This window comes from Scleropages formosus, chromosome 10 (assembly GCF_900964775.1).
Source record: "Scleropages formosus chromosome 10, fSclFor1.1, whole genome shotgun sequence".
NCBI lineage: Eukaryota > Metazoa > Chordata > Actinopteri > Osteoglossiformes > Osteoglossidae > Scleropages > Scleropages formosus.
Genome location: NC_041815.1, coordinates 11534620 through 11558587, shown reverse-complemented (window position 1 = coordinate 11558587; position 23968 = coordinate 11534620). Strand labels below are relative to the sequence as shown.

At 42.9% G+C, this 23968-nt stretch overlaps 1 protein-coding gene and 1 pseudogene across 1 annotated transcript; one reads left to right on the top strand and one right to left on the bottom strand.

Moving 5' to 3' along the window:
* Window positions 1-2085: 2085 nt before the first annotated feature.
* LOC108938293 (uncharacterized) lies at window positions 2086-4510 on the bottom strand (annotated as a pseudogene).
* A 6451-nt stretch (window positions 4511-10961) lies between these two features.
* LOC108938343 (14-3-3 protein gamma-1-like) lies at window positions 10962-21559 on the top strand. Its single transcript, XM_018758863.2, has 2 exons — window positions 10962-11229; window positions 18762-21559. The coding sequence occupies exons 1-2, from the start codon at window positions 11143-11145 to the stop codon at window positions 19416-19418; spliced, it is 744 nt and encodes a 247-aa protein (XP_018614379.2). The 5' UTR covers window positions 10962-11142; the 3' UTR covers window positions 19419-21559.
* The last annotated feature ends 2409 nt before the right edge of the window (window positions 21560-23968 follow it).

Sequence of the window (23968 nt, the reverse complement as noted above, 5' to 3'; positions counted from 1 at the left end):
TGTCACAGCTAGACGCAGCTACTTGAACACAAATTGCACATAAATAAAATACACACACACACACACACACACACACACTTGTCCCATCCAGGGTCACAGGGAGCCAGAGCCTAACCTGGCAACACAGGGGATAAGGCTGGAGAGGGAAGGGACACACCCAGGACAGGACACCAGTCTGTCGCAAGGCACCCCAAGCAGGACTCGAACCCCAGACCCACCGGAGAGCAGGACCCGGTCCAACCCACTGCACCACCACGTCCCCTACTAAATAAAATACAATATGAAATTTTTTTTTTTATTAATTTTTTTTGTGTCACCCTTGGACCAACTCGCAGTAATGACTGTGGCCCTTGGTAAAAAAACATATCGGACACCCCAGGCTTACAGATCACTGGTCCATTGCAATCCTTTCTGCTTAAGCAGTGATCAAAAATGGATAGAATAGAATAGAATAGAATAGAATAGAATAGAATAGACTTTATTGTCCCATTTCTGGGAAATTTATCTTGGACAACCATGACATAGCCAGTGCACAACATTGGACTCACATAAAACAATACATACCATAACACACAATAAAATAAGAATAAGGATGAAGGATTAAGGACAAAATACAGACATTACAATGCTTCTTCCTTAAATAAGGTATTTCTGGAGTTCTACCTATTTTCTCTCAGGTGTCCTGGTGGGATATATCCAGAATTTTCATTCTATAGTGTTTGCTGTGTAAATATTTCAATGACAATAACCACAAAGTCACACAAACAGCTTCTTCTTAGCACTAAAATTCCATTAACTCATTTGACAACAGTGCATCTATGTTTTTTCGCTGCATCCAAAAGCATTTTTAATGAGAAAAATACAATGAGATGCCATAGGGCTTGTTAGCTGTGTATGCAATGAGATTGGTGGACACAGCAAGGACAGTGCAGTAAGCAGTAGTGATGTGCCAACTGCAAAAAAGGGCCTTTTTTCTTGGACAGTGCCAGCCACAAGAAGCATTTAGGAGTGCCCCTTTTTGCTCTGAATGATTGTAACAGCTACCAATTGTGAGGGCAGGTAGACTGTCACACCCTGACACACCTCCTCCACAGTCAAAACCACCTTCTCACAGTCTGCAACAGTATTGATGCTGTATAAGTTATACGGATGACAAGGCTTCAATTTACTTTTCTATAAGATACCAATGGGATCTTCAGCCTACTGATGCCATGCATTCACAACTTAACACACACAGAATGTGTGTGAATTAAGCTCATGTTGAGAAAAAAGTTATATAAAATGATCAAAGAGTAAACTTCATGTTGATGGTGCGTTGGTGTGTTGTATTTTTAGATAATAATGACATCTAGAGCTGTTTATGCTCCTGGTTGTTAGAGACATCCTGCGGATGCACTGGGACACATCATTGGTGATGTGACCTGGGGTCATTGGGTGTTTCGGGTCTTTCAAATATCAGGCACTTTGCTCAGGCGACCCAGCCGGGGTCGATCAAGCCCCGGCTTGCGTCCCAGCAGCAACTGACCACGGATCCGCTTTCTTAATCCAGAGCCACCTAGTGGCTCTCTCTACGGCTTCAGTCGCTGATCTGATGGCCTTCCTCTTCGCCTCCCCCATGATGCCCAGCAGCGTTAGAGTTTTGCACAATGACTGCCCTGCAAATCCCCCACAGCCCACCTCAATGGGCATGCAGTGTGTCCGCCAGCCTTGGCTCTGACATTGTTATGCAAGCTACTAGTACTTTTCACTTTTCTGCTCGGTGGCTTCCTCCAGGCACATTTCCCAGGGCAATGTGACCTCCAACATAACTATTTGATTGGTTGTCTATGTAAAGATGATCATGTCCGGGCGGAGAGATATGAACACAATGTTTTTTTGGGAACCTCAGCTGCTTGCCCAAGTTCACTCTTAGCTGTCAGTCAGTAGCTATGATTAAGAGGCCTGTCTTTCTTCTAGGCTATGGGTGGGCCTTATGGCCAGCCTTGACAAGGGAAATAGTATCCTATGCAGGGTGGTGATTGCTGCTGCACATGTTCTGCAACTGCCTTGGCACCTGGTCGTGATCCTAACGGTAGCGACATTTCATCAAGAGCTTTTGGGCAACTGCTCAGAAGGTGTTCCAGGGATCCTCTCCCACTGCAACGAGGGCAGGAGGGCGATTCACTCTTCTCCCAGACATGAAGGTTAGCTGGACTTGGTGAAATGTCATATACGGCTTCGACCGGAAAACTGACTTGATGGGAATGACCCTGCCAGATGTTCGACCAGGTAACTTTCCGTTGTAATGCACTCTCCCACTTTGTCCATGTTCCTTGTTGCTTGAGCCCCACCATTCTGCTGGCTGTTACTTCCTCCATGCCTGCCTGTACTTCCTCTTGAATAATATGGTGCCAATCTTTGCCATGGGTCTTGCAAGCCTGGGTCTTTGGGAAGAGGCCTAGGCCTGCTCTCCCTGTTGCCACCGTTCCCACCAATGCCTTCCATCTCAGGCATGGCTCCAGTCCCTCTAGTTCTTTCTCTGCCCTCCATCTCCGGCCTGTTTGTACCTCAATGCCAGCTGCAGTCACCTTGGGGTCTGTGGAGTCTGTGTACTGGAGCACTTCTCTTGTACGTGCTACCGTGAACTGTTCCTGAGAGTAGAAGAGTGTCCGGTGGTTCTCTGGATAGCAGCGGTGTCTCTGAGGCTGCTGTCAAAAACCTTTCCATGACTTTTGACTGATTGTTCAGTGATGGACAGGATGGTTGCTCCAGACAAAGAAAAACAGAACTCATTCACCACTTTTCCCTTCTTCAGCACAAGAGAACTTGAGTTTGCTGGTTTAAAGCTCATCCTTGCCCATATAATGAGTTTCTGTAGGCCTTGAAGGATCTACCTGCTGGGAGGCACAGATGTAGTTGCCATGTTTTCGTCCGGAAGTAGAAGGCGGACTCAATTGCGGAATACACAGGAGTTTATTGAGGGACAGGACAGGAACCGTGGTCAGGGACAGGCGTGGGTCTTCGTACTGCAAACGTCATTTACCAGGAAATCCAGAATTGTGGTCAGTGAATACAGGCGATAGGTCAAACACGGAAACATGAATCAGAACACAGGAAGGTGGAGATCACGGGAGAAGGAGTCGGGCGGGTGGACTGGGAACAAGGATGAGAGCGAGGAGCAGGCTGACTCAAGCAAGTGAGCTGTGTCGGCGAACAAGGTTCCGCGTCCTTCTCTGTTTGCTTTTGCCTTATATCCTGCCAGGTCCAGGTGTATCTTATTATGGTGATAGCGTGGGTGTGGCAGTAGTAATGACTGTGAGATCATCCATGAATGCTGTTATGGGGGGCTGGCTTACTCCAGTCTTTGTCAAGGGGCCTCTGCATTCCACGTTAGCTGATTTGACTATCGTGTTCATGGCAAGGGCAAAAAGTATAACTGAGATAGTACAACCAGTTATTATATCCTTCTCAAGCTGATGCCAGTCTGATGGGATGGACCCAGAAGTGACTCTCATCTTGAAGTTGCTGTAACAATCCAAGATGAGGTGCTTGATCTTGATGGGAACATGGTGTATGTGTACAGCGAACTCAACCAGCTTGTGTACTATGGACCCATAAACATTGGCAAGGTCCAGCCATAACATGACCAGGTCCGCTTTGTCTTTGCGAGCTTCTCTGATGAGTTGTGTAACTACACCAGTGAGCTCTAAACATCCAGGCACTCCAGGGATGTCACCCTTCTGCACCGAAGTGTCCATGTATGTGTTCTTCAAGAGGAACTCTGTCAGTTGACGCGACAAGATTCTGAAGAATATCTTGCACTCCATGCTATGAAATAAAATAGCTCTAAACTGGATGATTTTCTTTGAGTTCTCTTCCTTGCGGATCCAAATGCATTCTGTCTTCCTCCACCGGGAAGTGATATTTCCCCTGCCCTATATCACCCTCAAGATTTTAAACAATTAGTGAAGAATTTCAGGGCACCACTTATAGCAATCTCTAACACTCCACTGGACCCAGGGGCGAAGGCTGATCTTGCTCTTTTTACCACCTCTTTAACCCCTCCAGCAGGGTTCCTTTGTAGCAAAATCAAAAGTGGGGGGCTCTAGGTTAATGAGGACCTTATGATGTTCAAAGTCTTGGCCTCCTTTTGGGTCACTCAAAAGTGCTGTGATGGTGGGTATTTACTTCTTCCACTGAGCACATGAGCTGGTCACCGTGCTTATCCTCTAGCAGTTTCTTGGTGAAGGCAAATGAAGAATACCTGTTTCCTGGCTCTTTGATTTCCACATCTTCTGTGCCACTCTACCTGACGGAGTGTCATGAGCCTTCTCCTTAGTATGTTACATAGCTCCACCAGTGGTTGTTGCTCATCTTCACTGGCTTTCTTGTGCTGCCTTATCAGAGTTCGGAGATCTTGTCTCAGCTGGTCTATCTTGGTGGTTCTGCACTTCATTGAGTATACAAACTTTTTTTCAGGTTTTACACATCCAAACCTTTCGGAAGTGTAGCTGACAATTATTGCTGTCATAGAATGAAGTCGACTATCCCTGTCCCCCTTGGCTGTGGCTTGAATGATATTGCTTACCTCTTTGTCAAACTGCTGCCACTCTCTATGGCTGGAAGCTGGAGGCCATTTGATCCGTAGCTGCATCTGAAGTACTCTTCAAGGAATGGGAGTTTCAGGTGTCTGGAGGGACTGGACACTGAGGGGTGATTCCTGGCCAGACTCCTCCTGCATCTCACTAGGGTCAGGTCCTGTGTGCTGCACATCTCTCTCACATTCCAAGCATTTCATTCTGGCCTGATGGATATGAAGGCCGCACAGGTTCTTACATAACTTGCCACAGGTGCATCTTGTGTTTAACATCCAACCGTCAGCATGGGTCAGATGCCTTGAATCCATCCTGTTGGGGATCTCACCCCCCACCCCCCAGACTCACCTGGGAGTATGTTTCTCAAGGCTTCTCCGAAGCTTGATTTGGGTTTCCTCCTCACAGAAGATACAGGAGGGGATGCTGACCCATCCTGTCTTAGATGTTGTCTTTTTGATTCGTCAGCTGTCTCTCCAGTGTTCACCAAACTTTACTTGGTTGTCACCCAGTCTGTTCCTGAGTGTCACTAGCTAGGAGAGGCTTCCAGTGATAAGATAAATCCTGCAGATGTGCTGGAACACAACATCAATGATGTGACCTGGAGTCATTGGATGTTTCGGGTCTTTCAGCATCAGACACTTTTTCCTAGGCAACCCAGCCGGAGTCAATCAAGCCCCGACTTGCGTCCCAGCAGCAACTGATCAACTTTCTTAATCCAGAGCCACCTAGTGGCTCTTTCTGCAGCTTCAATAGCTGATCTGATGGCCTTCTTCTTTGCCTCCCCTATGATTCCCAGCAGCGTTAGGGCTTTGCACAATGAGCTCCCTGCAAATCCCTGACAGCCCACCTCAATGGGCATGCAGTGTGTCCATCAGTCTTGCCTCCCACATTGTTCCACAAGCTCCTGGTACTTTGCATGTTTCCACTCTTAGGCTTCCACCAGGTGCTCTTCCTAGGGCACTTTGAGCTTCAACATGACCATTTGCTTTGTAGTCTCTGAAAAGATGATCATGTCTGAGCTTAGGGGTGTGAATACAATATTTTCTGGGAACCTCAGCTGCTGGCCCAAGTTCACATTTAGCGGCCAGTCGCTAATTGAAAACTCAAATGTTTATAATACAAGGAGCCAGTGCAGTTTCACATGTATATCCCATCCAGGATTTACTTTACCCCCTGCTCTATGCTTCCATTATAGACTCCAGACCACTGCAACTGTGCATGGGGCAAACATTTACTGATAATAGATAACATAGTATTTGTATGTGTAACAAAGCAGTTAAAGCAGTATTTTTCATTAGAAAATTATGTCTTCTGAAATTTTAATTAGAAACTAAATAGCTGGTAGTGTAGTGGTTACAGCTACTGCCTTTGGGTCCAGATATTGCAGGTTTGAGCCCCACCTCTGGCTGTAGTACCCTTAAGCAAAGTACTTACCCTAAACTGCTCCAGTAAAATTTCCTAGCTCTGTAAATGAGTGAATAATTGTGAAGTTAATACTGTAAGTTGCTTTGGAGAAAAATGTCAATGAATAAATATAAAAGTACCCTTATAGCTCAAGGAAGGTAAATGAGTGACATAAATACACACTTTCTGAACTGCTTGTTGCATATGGGGTCATGGGGAACTGGAGCCTACTTGGCAACACAGGGCATAAGGCCAGAGGGGGAGGGGACACACCCAGGACAGGATGCCAGTCTGCTGCAAGGCACCCCAAGCAGGACTTGAACCCCAAACCCACTGGAGAGCAGGACCCAGTCCAACCCACTGTGCCCCCTGTGATATAAATATTAAATAAATAATGCTGTAATGGCAAATGCATGAAACAAGGCTGATGGACTCAAATGCAGGTATGTTTATTACTATAACATAAGAGTTATATTTGTAATCTCAGAGAGGAGGGTCATAGACATTTTGGAGTGTTGTTGAGGAGTACGTCTTATCAGATTGAGGTTTCATGGCCAAGTGCGTCTGACCAGCTGCTTTTATACTCTGTCTCCAGGATCATTCACAGGATGGTCGCAGTGGTCATTAGGCATGCGGTCACCAGGCACGTGGTTGGGATACAGTCGGGAGGTGACAGTGACAGTAACCCCTCTCTTATTGGCGGCTCCTGCCACCCTCTGCTGGGAGTGAGGATCCCCCCTGGGGTGAGGCGCCGGCCAGCCCGGATGGTCCCTTTGGAAATCAGCAATAAGAACAGGGTTTAAAATATCACGCACAGCAACCCAACATTGCTCTTCTGGCCAATAGCCCTCTCAGTCCACCAAGTATTGTCGGCCCACTCACCGCCGACGGGAGTTCAGAAGCGCCCGGACAGTATAGGCAGGGTCCCTGTCTACCTGAACCGGCGGGGTTGGCACGATGTCACTTGGGGCCTGGAGAATGGAAGTCCCACAGGGCTTGAGCAGGGTCACATGGAAGGTGATATGGACACATAAGCAAGGGGGAACTGGAGCTTATAGGAGAAAGGAGTGACCCGGCGGAGGACCTTAAAGGGCCCGATGAAGCGAAGGCTGAGTTTCTTAGATGGGAGATGTAACTTCAGGCTCTGGGCGGACAGCCACAATCTCTGCTCCAGCTGGAAGACTATAGGGTGCGTCAATGCCGGTCCACTTGCTGATTGTATTGGTAGGTGCCTCCTGATGGCACGCCATGTACCACGACTTACCTGGTATCAGGTGTTGACCGCGGGTACATTACTCAGGTTGGGGCACCAAGGAAACAGAGTGGGCTAAGACACATTGGAATGGCGACATACTTGTGGAAGAGTAGGTCAGGGTGTTGTGGATGTTTTCAGCCCAAGTCAGGTACCTGGCCCACTGATGTTGCCTATGGGCGACAGTAACTGCTGGGGAACCGAGTGATGTCCTGCTGCAATCATTCTACCTGACCATTGGATTGAGGGTAATAACCGTAGGTGAGGCTCACCGAGACCCCCATCTTATTCCAGAAAACCTTCCAAACCTGCAAAGTGAACTGGGGCCCCTGGTCTGACATGATGTCCTCAGATAAGCCGAATAGGCGAACCACCTGATGGAACAGCACCTCCGCCGTCTCCAGGGATGTGGGCAGCCACAACAGGAGGATCAGGTGACAGGCCTTGGAAAACCGGTAAACTAAGGTTACAACTGTGGTCTTACCATCGAAAGAGGGAAGGTCCCCCAAGAAGTCTACCGCCACTTGTGACCAGGGTCATGAGGGCACCGGTAGCGGTTCCAGCAACCCTATGGGTCTCTGGGTTGGGGTCCTGTCCTGGGAGCAGGTTACACAGGTCTCCACGTACTCTTGGATGTTTTCTTGCATGGAGGGCTACCAGAACCTCCCCAGGAGGAGGAAAAGTGTCCGGCAGATGCCAGGGTGTCCTACTGTGGGTGAATCATGAGCCCACAACAGAAGCGCTGGTCACAATCTTACCAGCACGTACTCCTTACCATCGGGTGAATTAGGCGGGCCGGGTATGGCCGCCTGCACGGTCAGGAGATCATGGAAAAAGTGTCAGCACACTGGGACTACAACACAGTTCTTGGGCAGGATCAGTTTGGGGTTTTCGGTTGGATAGTCGCTGGTGTATAGACGCGAAAGGGCATCTGCCTTCATGTTCTTAGTGCCCAGCCGATGTGATACAGTGAACTGAAACCTGGTGAAGAACAGGGCCCATCGGCTCTAGCATGGGTTTAACTTGCGTGCTTTCTGAAGGTTGTGGTGGCTGGTAAATACTAGAAAGGGGTGCGAGGCCCTCTCCAACCAATGTCTCAATTCCTCCTTCTGCTTTTATACTCAATTTCTGGGATTAGTCTGTGCTTCAGAATTTAAATATAGGTAAATTTTTTAAGATTTCCCATGTTGCATTCATGTAATTTATAGCCAACCACTCCAGGACTCTGTCCCTCTCAAACAGCCAAGTATCTTACAATGTAAAAGAATATCATCTGGCTTTCCTATATGGAAATACATATAGAGATAGATGAGATATTGCAGACTTCTTCCTGTCAAAGTGATAAAATTTCTTTCTGGGAAATTTACCAAATTGTGCCCTTGCTCCAAAGAAGTGTGGCTTGGCCCAGTGAGTAGGCTGGTACTTTGGCAGTTGTTTCACTGATGATGCAGAGGATGGGCTCGTTTCATTGCCAGTGTTTGTGGTTGGCTGGCCAAAAGCGGTCTTGCAGAGTCTTGGCTTTCTTTATTAATGACTATACTTGTGACTAATCAGAAGGCCTGCATATGGAACTCACATGCACTGGCTTAAACTGCCTGTCCCAAGCAGGGTCGCGGCGAACCAAGCCTAACCAGGCAACAAAGGGCACAAGGGGACACACCCAGGATGGGATGCCAGTCTGCTGCAAGGCACCCCAAACAGCACTTGAATCCCAGACCCATGGCAAGCCCCAGCCAAACTCGCTGCACCACTGCACCCCCTGCACATGGAAATGTAACCTGCAAATGACCAGAAAGCTATGGAGGAAGAAAGCACTGAAGGGCATCCATCCACCAAACATGGAGAGATAACCAAGTGCTGACTCTTGTTGTGTGAACTGAAACAGTCATTTGGTTGTATGGGGTGGATATTCCCAAGTAGTTTGTACTTCAGTCCAGAGAACTGGGACACATTGATTTAAAGGTTTTTATGTGCAATGACTAAGCAGAAAAGTACCTGTACATTCCTTTGATTTATTCACATTGTCTGCAATTATTTTAAAAGAACTGGCATTCAAATGTCATCAACTTTATGATTTTTATATTTACAAACATTTCCATCCAATGGTATTTTGACACAATCAGATTTCTATATGTGAAATAAATTATAAAATAATGTCATTCACACAATGTCTACAACCACTTGACATAGTTGCAGCGAACCAAACCTGGCAACACAGGGCGCAGTGTCAGAGAGGGAGGAGACACACCCCACGGAGGATGCCAGTCTGGTGCAAAGCACCCCCAGCAGGACTTGAACCCCAGGCCACCACACAGTGGGCCTTGCCCAAACCCACTGCACCATTCCCCCCCTTTTCTAAAATAATGCATTTTTTTTTAAATAGTTTACTCATTCTCACAACAACTATATGTGCAAAAATATACAAATAAACAGTACATTTATAAGTGCGCATGCTATTTTATGCCTCTGCACTAAAAATTTTGTATATTTTAATTTTTTTTCTATCATGGGGGGATTTAAATGTTTCTAGCTTATCACAATAAATTGTGTGTGAAAGCATAAGGTAGTATGCATATTTCTTAATCATATTTCAGCCAAGTAATAATATGTATTCCTACCAGATGGCTTAAAAAATGTGCCTACAATTTTGTCATTTTTAGCATCAGTTCATTTGTCCACTACTATTACCTTGTTCAAAATAATTTTATGTTTTTCCATTAAGGAATTATTTTTTGATATTTCATAAGTATTCACTTCCCCAACCTGTTTCACTCCAACCTCCTCCACCATCTTCCCTCCTGAAAGCTGACTTCCTCTGTGGATAGCTCACTGACCTATCTCATCTCCCCAAATTCTGTTTTATTCATCTCTAGCAATTTTTTCTGCAGCATATTTTTGGACTGTTTTCAGACTTCACTTTTTTCTGTTGTTTTCCTGGTTCCATCCCTTCTGATTGACACTCCATATTTTAGCTTGTTTTTTTCTCCCTCTGTTCAGCTCCTTAGACACTAGCATTTCTACAGTAGCACTGACCTACTACATAGCCAGAGAACAGATGCATGGTCCAGTGAGATAAACTGATATAGCCTGAATTATTCTTTACAGGAATGCTGCAGAAATGCAATAAATCCACATGCTTTTATATCAGCAGCCTTTAAAAGACTGGACCACTCCCTTGGATCCCTATAGGATAGTGCAGATTCTCTGTGCTTCCCTGGCCAGGCATCCTGCAGTGTGTGGGCTGACTTGTAATTTGACACTGGATTGTGTTTGGTTCATGCAGTCCTGTGCAGTTTGTGTAACATGCACCTAATGTATGACTAAAGGGGGCTAAAACAGTGTTGTACATTATTTGTAAAATAGTGGTTATTTGTTCTCTCTGAAGGAAAACACATTTCGGTTTCTCCTAGTATGAATGATGTTACTGAGCACAATAATTTCATTAATTATATGCTGTGTAATTGTGTAAAAACATCCCAAATGCCAGGTATGCAACAGAAATACTGATGGCCAGTTACTATATTTTCAGGTCTGGGCGTTTCCTTTGGAAATAAAAGATGTGCGAATTTGTCACTTTAAACTACAATTCCCATGGTGCACTGGGATCCATTTGAACCACCTGATGTAAAACAGATGTTCTGATTGGCTTCGCTCCTGTCACTCGCAGCGTTCTGACCCCCATACTGTATTAGGTTTGTTACATCACAGTCCAAGCACACGCCTTTTTAGAAGGATGACGCAGTCTGTGGAAATCGCAGGGAAGGAGGGGGGCCCCGTCGGCATGCGCAGACGGCAGGGAGCAGCTGCAGTGAGAGGATCACATCGCGTGGCATACCACTGCGTCGCGAGCGAGTTGTATTTTAAAATTTAGTGCAAAAATCGAGAAGGACGCGCCTACCAAAGACAGACAAAATGGTAGACCGCGAGCAGCTGGTGCAGAAAGCCAGGCTGGCTGAGCAGGCTGAACGTTATGATGATATGGCAGCTGCCATGAAATCGGTAAGTTCCGTCCTTCTTATCAAAATCGTAATTCAAATCTGTCATTACCATTACGCGCCAACATTCCTTGACATTAATTAATTTTTGCAATAAAACTATAGCCTATTGAACAATCATTATTTTTATTGTTCTGTAATGTTCTGATTAGTTAGTAGTAGTGAGATTGAGATGGCAGTCATTACTGTTTACTAACAGATTTACGGTTACAAAAATTATGGAATGAGATGAAATGTTACAAAATTGTGCAGTGTGGCAGAAGTGTCTCAAATCAAATGTGCCGCATGTCGTGGGTCCCCCTCCCCCCTCAGTGTACTAAATCATGTCTATAATTTAAAATGTGTTTGCCGTTGCTTAGTCACCGCATATCATTGGGCTCGCACTGTATGAGTATGGTTAAAATATGAACACTGAGATATTCTTTTATCATCAGAAATCCACAGAAGGGCGTTTTAAGGGGAGAGGTGTCGAATGCAGACAGTGATTTTCGGGGCGGTGCCTTTCGCCTTTCAAAGTAACTCGCCCTTTAACACATCATTACCGAGGGCAAGATCACTCTGTTCCCAGCCTGGAAGCCTTTATCTTCCCTTTAACTCAAGAACCATAACTTATTAAGATTCGTAGCTTTTTTAATTATTATTCTCAGCAGAGTTGTCGACTATATTTGAATGAAAACGACCCCCACACATTTGGTTTGCTGTCTCCGGTTATTCAGTACTTGAGGGTGAAGATGCAGGGGAATGTGTATCCTGACCTGTGTACTTTTCAAGCAGGACATGTAAGCGCGCGCGTGTGTGTGTAAAAGACAGTAGGCTGTCTAATTCCATATTCACATTCACACCTCCGGAGGGGGGGCGGTTGTGGCGCGCTGGACAATCTCTCACATGACCGCACCGCTCAACGCTGTGTAATATCTACGCTTCCACTCAAACGTTTGTCGGTTGTTTGGGAAATATATATGTATGTATATTAATATATTTATTTATTTAATGATGTGTCATAGAAGGGCTGCGAGCTCCTGCTGTTGTCGCAGCTCGACGGAGCCTCCTGCACATTTCCCTCCGATGTGGAATTATTTTAACGTTCAGCTGAAATGAAAGTCATTCGCACAGCGGCGGTGTCTCTTGCTGATCCGGAGGCCTGGTTCTGTAGCCCCCAACCATACTGGCAGTGTTGGGAGTGCGCCAGTGACATTGGAACAAATACGTATCGGAGGGTTTTCATCCAGTCATTCAAGACCTGGCTGGAGACGGTACATGGGGGGTGGCAGTTCCGACAAGATTTTTTTTCGGAGGCTTATGTAACCAGGTCTTCATGTGAAGAGATCATCTGTCTGTCGTCGCTATGTGTTAGGTGTGGTTGAAAATTCCGCGAGGTAAATGAAAGAGTATAGAAATGCCGGTTCTTTCGAAATAAAATAATACAGCATTAACTTTAAGTCGCGCTGTGTTTGATCCTTCGGTTTACACATACACGCGCAGTAGTTGTACATGGATGGCTTTGACAACAGAAAATGCCTTGTCATAACACGGACGGGACGGTGTGTGTGAGCCGCTCGCGGAGGCCCATGTCTTAACCTCCATATCGAATTTAGCCTTTCATTAATAATATACATTTTAATGTGTTGATATTATGGTTGCAAACGTAAGGATCTTAAATTGACCGTACATTGACCTGATGGTCTGTGATGCGCTAGGCTTTGCAATAGCAGCACAACCGCAGTCTCCGAATTTTTCTTGTCAGATTAAAATCATAAATGAGTCCATGGATAGGTGAAGAAATGAGTTTGAGAGGATGAGTTTCACCGGTGGGGTCACCGCGGGGCTCACAAGGATGGGTGTGTCCGCCTCGCTCTTTCGCGCGCAGTCACGTGAAGCTGCAGTCATGGCAACCGCCTCACGGCGCCGTGTAAGCGAGTGAGGGCAGTGCGATGTCCAACACTGCCGTAGGTACCACTAAAGGCACCGAGTTTTCATACTGTAGTGTTTTGCAGCGAATACCTCAATCTTAGGGTTCAGGGTTCGAATCCTACTCCTGTTGTGCTACATTCCATCAAAGTCCTGATTCAGCATTGATACAGTAAGAATACCCAGTTGTAAAAATGGACAAATATTGCAAAACTGCTTCTCTAAAACTAATTCACCTTGGATAAAGCTTAATAAAGTGCTGTGACCACTGCCTTTGCTGTTCCCTCTTGTATGACTAAATATGTCATCAGTTTCTACTCCTAGAAAATGATGTGGAACACCAGTCACTGTGAAAAGAGCTGCCTTTTGACTTTTGGCATTTGCACAGGTTTAATGTTTTACCTTAACTGTCACATCATCTTCACATTAATATACTTATGACAGATGAACAATAGCAGTGATGGCAGTTTCTGTGAATTGATCTGCTCTTTTTGGCATATTCTTGCAGATGAGAAGATGGCATACCATCCATGATGCTTCAGTTTTAATAAATGATCAATAATTATAACACAAATGTAATGAATTGAGGGTACAAAAATACAAGAAATGCAGTGACATAAAGACTAACTACATGGAATTCTTTAGTGTTTTTACATATTTGTCATCTTTGCCAGCATGAATTTTAGAATGCATATGAATTTTCATATTTTTTATGATGGTTTTAACTAACACTAATCTTGTGATGATGGCTATTATTTGATTTGGGGAGCATCTTCTGTTATTTGTATGCTTTTATTTAGCAGATGCTTTTCTCCAAAGCAACTTCCAGTGAACCTTATGTATACCTCTTCACCTAATGTGACTAACAGTATCTAGAGTCAATTGCTCATTTACAGACCAGAGGAACACACACAGTGGGTAACTTAGTCACCAGTTTACTTCATACACACATCTTTGGATGGTGGGAGGAAATTGGAGCACCAGGAGGGAACTCGTTCAAAGATGGAGAACATGCAAGCTTCATACACTGAGCTGGATTCAAACCCACATTCTCTTGGACTGCATGGGGGCTGTGAGACAACAGCACTCTGTGCTGAAATAATTCAGTACTTAATTTCTTTGCGTAATTAGTTTGCTTCTAGAGATCCAGAACCAGTCCTGAGCATCATGGGGCATGAAGTTTTTAAATTCCGTAACCTTGCAGGCATATTTGTATTGCACTTTTATTCAAACCTGATATCGAAACCGTGGACTAAGGCATCAGCTAAATACAGAATAACTTGAATAAAACTTAGATGGCACCGTCATCTGTTTTAATTAAATTTACTTCTCAGAAAATGTCGTGAGGGAAGACGAGTGAGGCATTCTACTGCTTCTGCTACTTCTAACTAGATTTTTTTTCACTTTTGTAGATTCTGTGGTGTCTTACTCAATGACATTCGATCTCACACTGTTATTAATTACTTGTAATGGTTTTGTACTGACATAAAACTTGTTACATGTTTTATTACACATGACACAGAACTAAACACTATAAACCATATTATGGAATGCCTGTAATTATGATGACAGTATTAATATAAACAGCATAAATGGAAATGAACTTGTAGACAACAGCTGATAGAAGTGTTCTTCTAAATCTGTTTTGTTGACCAAAATCAAATCAGTTACATGTAAATTCTTTACAGTTGGTTTGTCTGTGGTAGGGGGCATGGTGGTGCAGCAGGCTTGACTGGGTCCTACTCTCTGGCAGGCCTGGGGTTCAAGTCCCACTTGGGGTGCCTTATGATGGACTGGCATCCTTTCCTGGGTGTGTCCCCTCCCCCCTCCAGCCTTACGCCCTGTGTTGCTGGGTTAGGTTCTGGTCTGCCATGACCCCAGTCAGGACAAGCTACTTCAGACGTGTGTGTGTGGTTTGTCTGTTGGTTGACCTGTTCACCTGACATAGTCCAGAGTGCTGAGTTATAGCTTTTCCAAAACACAGCAAAATAACTGCAGTTGTCAAGCTGTTTATTCTTTAAATGTCAAAAGCCAATTGGTTTTAATAGGGTTAAGGGGCCAAAAAACATCTGCTAACAGGTCCCAAGGAATCAAGTCTGAGACCAATGTTCTGGATAGATTCTGGGCTGGGTGGTTCCGCATGTGCATGCTTGCACACACACACAGTCTCACTATCTTCACAAACACCTGGGAGCTCATCACAATTGGGTAACGCTGGGCTCCATGCAGCAGCTGTGCCTTAGAAAGGATGATTGATTAGCTCATTTGGCTTAATTTTTCCATCCCCACCTCTTCTCATCAGCTTCTCACCTGATTCCTGCAGCCTCTTCCTTGTTCCTTGCCTTTGTGAATGATGAGTGTTTGAGTTTCCTATGTCTTACTCCTGAAAGTGTTTCATGTCCTCATGTTAATCTGTTTTCATAATACATGTTGCAGTTATTAATAGTTATGTTAGGATAAGGTGAAAGCAGCCAGTCAACTCATGTTGGTACCTTGTAGTTGTGTTGGTTAGGGAAGCAAGTTAAGCTTCTTGGTTCTCAAATCATAGAGATATGATGCCATATTTTGGAAATGCTGGATGTTCTCTGTGGCATCGCGGTGAGTTTGGTTGAGCTGGATCCTTGTGTTCAGCCACTGTCATATGTTATATGCACAGGGTGTAACATCTTGTTCTGTGTATCTTGAATGTATGTAATTTGCATAACTTGCAGTAGTTAGACCTTCAGATCTCAGATTTGAAATGTTAAGGTCTCATCACTGTCTTTCTCATGGACTGAGATGCATCAATGCCATTTGGAAATTCGTAAGTGGAAGTCACAGCTGCAGTATTTGGAGCAGTAATGCTTGGTGTTACTTGTTTGTTGCGCTGTAAGATATGTTCTATTGTTTTCAACCAGAAACTTTTTACCCCAGGATAAAATTTAGTATTTTGGTCCACCTTGGATTGTTTAAAGTTGAGGTTAAGACGTTGTGCGAGGGACAAGTTGTTCAATATTTGAATCAAATTGCTTAAATTATGTACCATGATCTGGATTCTTCTTTGCCATGTGTGTCACTGACACGTTGGAACAGTGGGTCTTTGTCAGTGTTTATTCCTTATACAATAAAATAATATTCACAGTCATTACTGGTCATTGTTGTTTTTAATATTTAAAATTTTTGATGTTTTCCAGCCAGCTTTGCAAAAAGATCTTCAGTTAGGCTTTTTTTTTTTTTTGTCAGTTGTTGAATAACAAACTTTTTTTGGAAAAAAAAATGTTGGCAATGAGTTCATTCTGAGTGTGCTGTAATTCTAGGTCAGCATATTTGCCTACCAATTTCACAGTGCATATGGAACATACTACAGCTCGTCATAGGCTATGCTCAAGGAACCTAGCTCTGGAAACTACAAAGTCCTCTTACTGCCACTTAAACCTGCTACCTTTTCATTGTGTGCATTTCCTTAACAACACCAGCTTGTGGAAAAGCCAAATGGTTAAAAGTTGTGTAGTTTGAAGGTGACTTTTGGGGGTTCTGTGACTTCTGTCTGTGATCAGATGGGTTGATAGGAAAGTTTATTGCTGTTCGCTTTAAGCTTACTTTCACAATTAGCGTGATAACTGATTTTGTGAACTAATTACTTATTTGAGTGCCATGGCCCACTGGTTAGACCAGTCAAAGCAGTGGAGCAGAAGTTTGCTGAGGACCTGGCCATTGTGCCCAGGAAACCCAAATTTCATTCAGGACTTGAAGTGAAATGCATCACTCAGACACACAACCTGGACACAATCATGGCTTTCACTGCTACTAGAGGTGCTGTGAAGGATTCCCAAATCTGCTGTTCTTGCCTGCAGTGCTACCCTCACTGCAGTAGTCATGGGAAATTCATGGTGTGCTCAATAAGAAATTTACTGTGGAAATCTCAGCTGACAGGCAACCACTGGCTTCTTGCTCATGCCATAAGCTGTGTTAGACCTAAACTAGGCTGGTGGAGAAGTAATGATTTTCAGTGTTTCTGTTGCCTTAAAATGGATAGCAATTTAATGGATTTGTTTAGCAGGCTGGGTTACTGTTCAAAGGTTTTGAAGAATAAGAAACTGGTAGACAATATTACTGAACATGGCATTTGTAAACACTTCTCAGGCAAAAATTAAAAGTTTTAAAATTGAAGGTGTGGGTGATTCTATCTGTAGATGTGCAAGTCAATACTATAGAACAATAAGAAAATTTTAATTCTTCAGGTGCGCAGTTGACCATAGTTCAGTTCAAAGTAATTTTATAGAGCGCTCTCCTCACACGGTGACAGAGTGCTGAAGAAAGGCATAAAAACAAATAAGACAGTTGACTATGTATTAGGGTAATACATTATCCATGCAGTTATTAAAGCTTTAAGTATGCCTACTGGCCATAGAGGAAAGAAGCAAACTCCCAACTGAAAGTCAATGGAGAAGAAAAATCTCAGGGGGGTCCAAGGGCCAGTGGCTGCCCACCCCTCCTGGGCATTCTAGATTAAAGACTTAAGTCAATTTACAATAACATTGTAGCTGAGTGTTAACCTGTGTTCACAAAGGTATGTCACGTCCACCATTGCAGGTGGTCATCTGCTTCAGTCAGCATTATGTGCTGGTAGGACGGCTAGCCGGCCACCCTCCTCAGATCTTGTCTTATAGGGAAATATTGCTCAACAAAAGTTTTTAGTAAATGATGACTGAAAGGGCTTAGACAGGTTAACACAGACAGGGGAGAAAAACACAGCCAACTGGAATTACAGTACTTTGTGATATACCTGATTGAACATGAAAGTCTGGATTTAAAGGCTGAGACAGATGGGGCATTTTTCACAAAAACTGCTAGACTATTCTGGAGTTTAGGTGCTCTATAGTTAAAGGCTTATCCTCCTGCTGCAACCATAGTTGCACATAATTCAATTGACGGGACATTTCAAGCCATCAGACATCTTTAACAGTTTTTTTTTTTTTTTTTAAACTCATTTTGAAATGTCAGTAATCTTATGTGTAAATAATATGCTTTATTTTAACAAAATGCAATATAATATGACAAAAGGCAATAAAATTAACATGCCATTTTGGAGGATTACATTTGCATGTATTCATTTATCAGACGCTTTTCTCGAAACCGACATACATCTCATAGAAAATAGTGTGTGCATTACATTAGCAGAAAGAGACTTGGATGCAGATGTGATTGAGCAACATCTACGACACTTCCTTTGCCATATCTGCGTTTTTTTTTTTTTAATATCACTAAAAATTTAATGCAAGTACTCTCTTCTACTATTGAAATAATTGCCATTTCTTTAGCTTATGGAAAACATTTAAAAATATTGTGAAGCACTGGAATTACCAGTCATTCCAGTATGCTATCACCCAAGATGTAGTTACGCACAGATGAATTTTAGATTCTGAAATGAATCATTGAAGTCTTATTCAATCCTGTTTAGCCTTTTGTACCATGTACAGTACTGTTCTGATGGTTTCATGTACTGTAGTTTAACTGCAATGAAAGTGACCTTATTTTTAGGCAGAATTATTAGTTTTAAATGTTCATATGTTCAGCAAGACAAAAATTGAATTTTCTTTTGAAATTAGTTTTCTCCTTTCTTCCCATCTTCTTTGCCTCTCCAACCAGGTTACGGAGCTGAATGAAGCGCTGTCCAACGAGGAGCGGAACCTACTGTCTGTGGCCTATAAGAACGTGGTTGGGGCCCGCCGCTCATCGTGGCGTGTCATTTCCAGCATTGAGCAGAAGACCTCCGCAGACGGCAATGAGAAGAAGGTTGAAATGGTGAGGGCCTACCGCGAGAAGATCGAGAAGGAGCTTGAGGCTGTGTGTCAGGATGTTCTCAACCTGCTGGATAACTTCCTCATCAAGAATTGCAGTGACACGCAGCATGAGAGCAAGGTCTTCTACCTGAAGATGAAAGGCGACTACTATCGGTACCTGGCAGAAGTGGCCACGGGTGAGAAGAGGGCCGCTGTGGTGGAGTCCTCTGAAAAGGCCTACAGTGAGGCACATGAGATCAGCAAGGAGCACATGCAGCCCACCCATCCCATTCGCCTGGGCCTGGCCCTCAACTACTCAGTTTTTTACTATGAGATCCAGAACGCGCCGGAACAGGCATGCCACCTGGCCAAGACCGCCTTTGATGACGCCATAGCTGAGTTAGACACCCTCAATGAGGATTCCTACAAGGACTCAACGCTCATCATGCAACTGCTCCGAGACAACCTGACGCTGTGGACAAGCGACCAGCAAGATGACGAGGCAGGGGAAGGCAACAACTAAATGGAAGTGGCTTATGCAACGTGAAAAGGGGGCCGGTGGACTTTGGCAGCAGCTTTTGCCAATGTTCCCACTGCAGCAGCTGTTCTTTATTTTTCCACAAGTTTAAAGAATACAAATAAAAAAGATGGGGAGGTAAAATCAGATAATAGAATTAAATGAGCACCACCTCCTTCTTTATTGCCTCTTCAACATTTGCCAAAACCACTTAGAGGACAAGGCCAGTGAGTTGGGAGCAGCTGCTCGTGAGCTGTGCTGCCAGCCTCATGCTAGCCTAGGGACTGTTTGTGTCATACAAACAGTGTGGAGCTGCTTGTGTATTGTTTGGAGTGCAGTAAGACCATTTTAATGAGTAGTGCGAGGGACGGAAGCCTAAATGGGATAGCCTCCCAAAACAAGTTTCTCAGTGGTTTCAGTTTAGTAGGATATATATGGTTCCAATGTGGTACGTCCAGAGAGAATGCAGCGCTTAAGTCCTCTCAAAGGAAACTTGTAGCAGTCTGAAGTAAACTCATAAACGGTTCAAACTGGCATGCAGGGTATGTACATGTGGGGAATGTTAAATGTGTAATCAATCAGATCATTCTGGCTCAGTTGCAGTAGTTAACTATGTGTATGGAAAGTCCCTTTAAAAATATAAAGAAATTTTTAAAGTAAATGAGTTGTTTTGTTCAGGAACCAATATCAGTAGAAATCTAAATTTCTAAGCCCTACAGTCTACTGGAACCCCAAACTTTATTGAAGTTCAAGGTACAATAGAAGGCAGAGACATAAGAGGACTAAGCAGCTTTGAAGTTTGTGACGTACTTTTGTGTTAATTTTTTTTAATGAAATGCACTTGCCTATTATACTGTTTCTTCAGTGTAAGACAATAACTTCTCAGATATTCTCAATGATTCAATATTGTGCATGCTGGTGATGTATTTATATACAGTAGCTTGTCTTTAATAAATTGTAGATGTTATGTATTCCTAGGAACAAGAAATAAATAGGCATCAGTCTGAACATTTTAATTTATTGCCTTTTGTTGGTTTTTTGTTTATTTGCTTATGTATGCTGTACCAAAAGAGTGATTGTTAATAAATTGATCTTTTATGGATGTTGCTATTGTAAGATGTACTTCTTGTTTAAGTAAATTAGGAAGAAAAAACACCAGTGCTTGGGCGATCATATTGTCTGATTTCATGGTGTCACTACAATAACAACCTGTAAATGAAAATTTATTTTTCAAAACTTTCAGCTCTTTTGTGTCATGCAGTAACAAAGGTTTGAATGGTTGTAACAATTCAGAATGAATGCTTCTGTAACTTAATCATGTAACTTACTCATGGACCATAATTTCTGAATATATGTTGTATTGTTTAGTTTTTTTTAATGTTTGCTGATTAAAGTTATAGTGGAATGGTCACTTACAAGTAGTACAATAATTGGACTCATTATAACCATATTGGGGGGGGGGAATCAGTGTTGCAAAGTTCTCACTGTGTCTGGTCCCTGCTGTTTTAGTGAGTTTTGTTGCCAATATAGGTTTAAATGAATAAATTGATATTGGGAATTAGAATCAAAAAGCATTTGTAGATTTACTTGAAAAGCAATGGTAGTTTATTTGTGACTGAATTCTTTTGATTTGCTAAATCTCTTCCTGGTGGTTGTCTTACATGAACCTAACAAGAGGAAGGAAAAATACTTTATAGGTGCCACTGACATACACATACTTCTTTTTTTTTTTTTTTTATGAACTTTGTTTTTCTTTTGTGTGGGACTCCAGTCATTTTTATTTCAGGGAATAAGATCTTGAAGGCTATAATGCTACAGTATATTTTGTTCATGGGTGCAGCTCTAATTGCGATTAGCTACTCGTATTGAGTTGTACTTTTAAATCTGTTTATATTATTTATGACAATACAGTGTCTGTATGGGGCTAATGGATAATGCTTTCTGTATGGCAATATCAGAGAAAAGATCTACAAACCTTTAAACATGGGTGGAATAATGCTGTGATTGATAGCCTACTCTGTTTTACTCCCAGTATGAACTCACCACCTAGCTATTTCCTTTAGGAAGCCTCATCTTGTGGCATTTTAGCACTGTGCAATATACCTAATGTCATGTAAATGGAATATAATCTGAACACTCCCCCCCCCCCCCCCCTTCAGTTAGTCTTGTCTTATATGGTAACCTCTACACCTAGGGCAAGGCAGATGTTAATTTTTCTAGAAGAAAGCAGTTTTTTTGTGCAATTTGCACAGCTTCTGTGTACTATTTACAAGCTACAAATGTTGAAATAGAAAACCACTGTCTTCTGCAGCTTGATGTCGAGTTAATAAATTTGAATTAAAATTGCCACACAGAAACCAGTGGTAATTTAAATTTTTGTGTCAGAGATGCCAGAAAAGTGCATTTTTTTTCTCTAGGAATAACATGCTTGAAAGAGTGTAATAAGGCCTCTTCTGTACATAGCTGTGCAGTACATAGCCCTGCCTTGCTAGTCTTATCACTGGCAGCGTGCACATCCTGGAGGCAGACGAGCCCTGGAGCATGGGGAGTTCACACTTTCTTGAAGTCTCAACCACCCATCTGCTGAGTCATAGAAGTCATGATTTACTTTGATACCAGTGAAAAATTGCACTCACTTTGCAGAAGCCAAGATAAAAGTCAATAGGTCGTTCCTCAGCAAAAGGTACCTGCTGTCAATTAAGTGATGTCATGTATTGATTATTTGTCTCTAGAGCTTTTTTCCTAGACAAACAGTTCTGTTGTCTGCCTCCTATTACAAGTAATGAAACTGTTTCCAGTCTTGCATTTACAAATGCATTGCTATGATGTTTTAAATTTTGATTTTACAAGGTGTCTATAATAACTAAAGAATGTATGGAAGCAGATTTCTTACTTGGTTCCTCAGTTATCATTTCTAATGGATCGAATATACATTTCCCTTCTTTAGATGTAGTTATAATAGTTGCAAGCTCAATATGATTTCATTAACAAGCTAAGGTTAGTAGCAGCATTTGAGGTTTGAGAGGTCACTGGAACTGAAATCTGGCATCTGCACTAACAGTGACAGCTGTCATTTGACTTCTTCCCCCTGGGAGACCTGTGGCAGCCTGTCCTTTACACAGAAGAAAAACAACACATGCATTGTGTGAACTGATGGCTAGAACAATGCATTATGGGAAAATGTTAAGAAGGAAAGCTGATGATTTCTTAGGGTTTCATTCAAAATAACCAGTTTCTTTTGTGTATGTAGTATTTATGGGTTGTGACAATAATCCGTACCATGTTGTTCAGTCTTTAAGATGAGGGGAAAAGTACACTAAAACAACAGGTGACAGGATGCCGGTCACAACTGAAATGAATGTTCATGATCCTGAATGAATGTTGCACCATCCAGTGCAAAACCCAGAAGTAGTGGAAAGCTTAAGCTGATAGAGGTTGCTAGGCTGACAATCTGTCAGCATCTAAAAATTACCAAGGTGTTGTGAGAGGAAAAGCAGTTGGGAAAGGCCACTTCTCACAAAGGGTGGAGGATATCAGGTGAAACCCAGATTATTGTAACAGAATTCAAATGTTTCTAAGGAAAGCTGATTTGCCCACTGTTACCTATTAAATATATTGGTTTCTCGCAAAAGCTTAGTCGTGTGTTTTTTTCCCTAGTAGTCACATGGTCAGCATGACAATAAGTTGGGGATAATGGCTCTATGAAAGCTGTGGTCTGTTGGGCTTCCTTCTTGTTTGTGAATCCAAAGATGAGGAAGTCCTGAATGCTCTGCTGTGGAGCCTCACTTCTCTCATGCTAAAAAGAGACTGTCATGAGCAAAATCCATTTCCTAATCTGATCTTAAACCTTAAATGTCACTGAAAAAGGCATTGGAAAGAATTCTGAGACTGAGTAAATTCCTTACTACAAGTAACAGTACAAAGTGCAGACCATGTGGACAGAATTTTCTGTGATGTTCTACAAAGGTATGTACTCCTTTCAGATCTCAAGCCAGAACAGCTGAGCAATAAACTAAAGAAAGGCCCATAAGTACTCCAGAAAAACTACTGTGTAGCCCTTGAAGCTATCCCTGAACATGTTCTGAGAGAAAACTGAAACCAGATGGCAACCTAGAATCACTCCAAAACAACAGAAATAATTTGAATGTCATCTTGGATTAAGCCCTCTTTTGGGCTAAATTAACAGCCAGAAATGTGTGAGGCAAGGTGTACAAGGTCCTCAACAATATGACAGACTAATACTGTTCATGATGAATTCCAAAAATATTTATTTATTCACAACACCCACACTACAGTAATACTCTGCACCTATATGAGTAATGTATCATTTGTCTTATGTTTATAATTCTACCTCGCTCGATTTTTTTCATTGCTTCAGATAAACTCATTTTATTAGGACATACGGTATTTTACACATGAACTTTGATGCCTGCTTTGGCACACTAGCATTTCTCCTTAGAAAGCCAATAGCAGGCAACTTCTTGAATACCATCCACCAATCAGTTCTCTGTTGCTAGGGCTCTATCAGTACAGCTCTATGCAGCATTGCTTCAGGT

Bases quoted from the DNA above. Each gene is read 5' to 3' on its own strand.
- LOC108938343 (XM_018758863.2), top strand. From the start codon at position 11,143: ATGGTAGACCGCGAGCAGCTGGTGCAGAAAGCCAGGCTGGCTGAGCAG. The intron at 11,230-18,761 runs GTAAGTTCCGTC...CTCTCCAACCAG, and splicing joins TGGCAGCTGCCATGAAATCG to GTTACGGAGCTGAATGAAGC.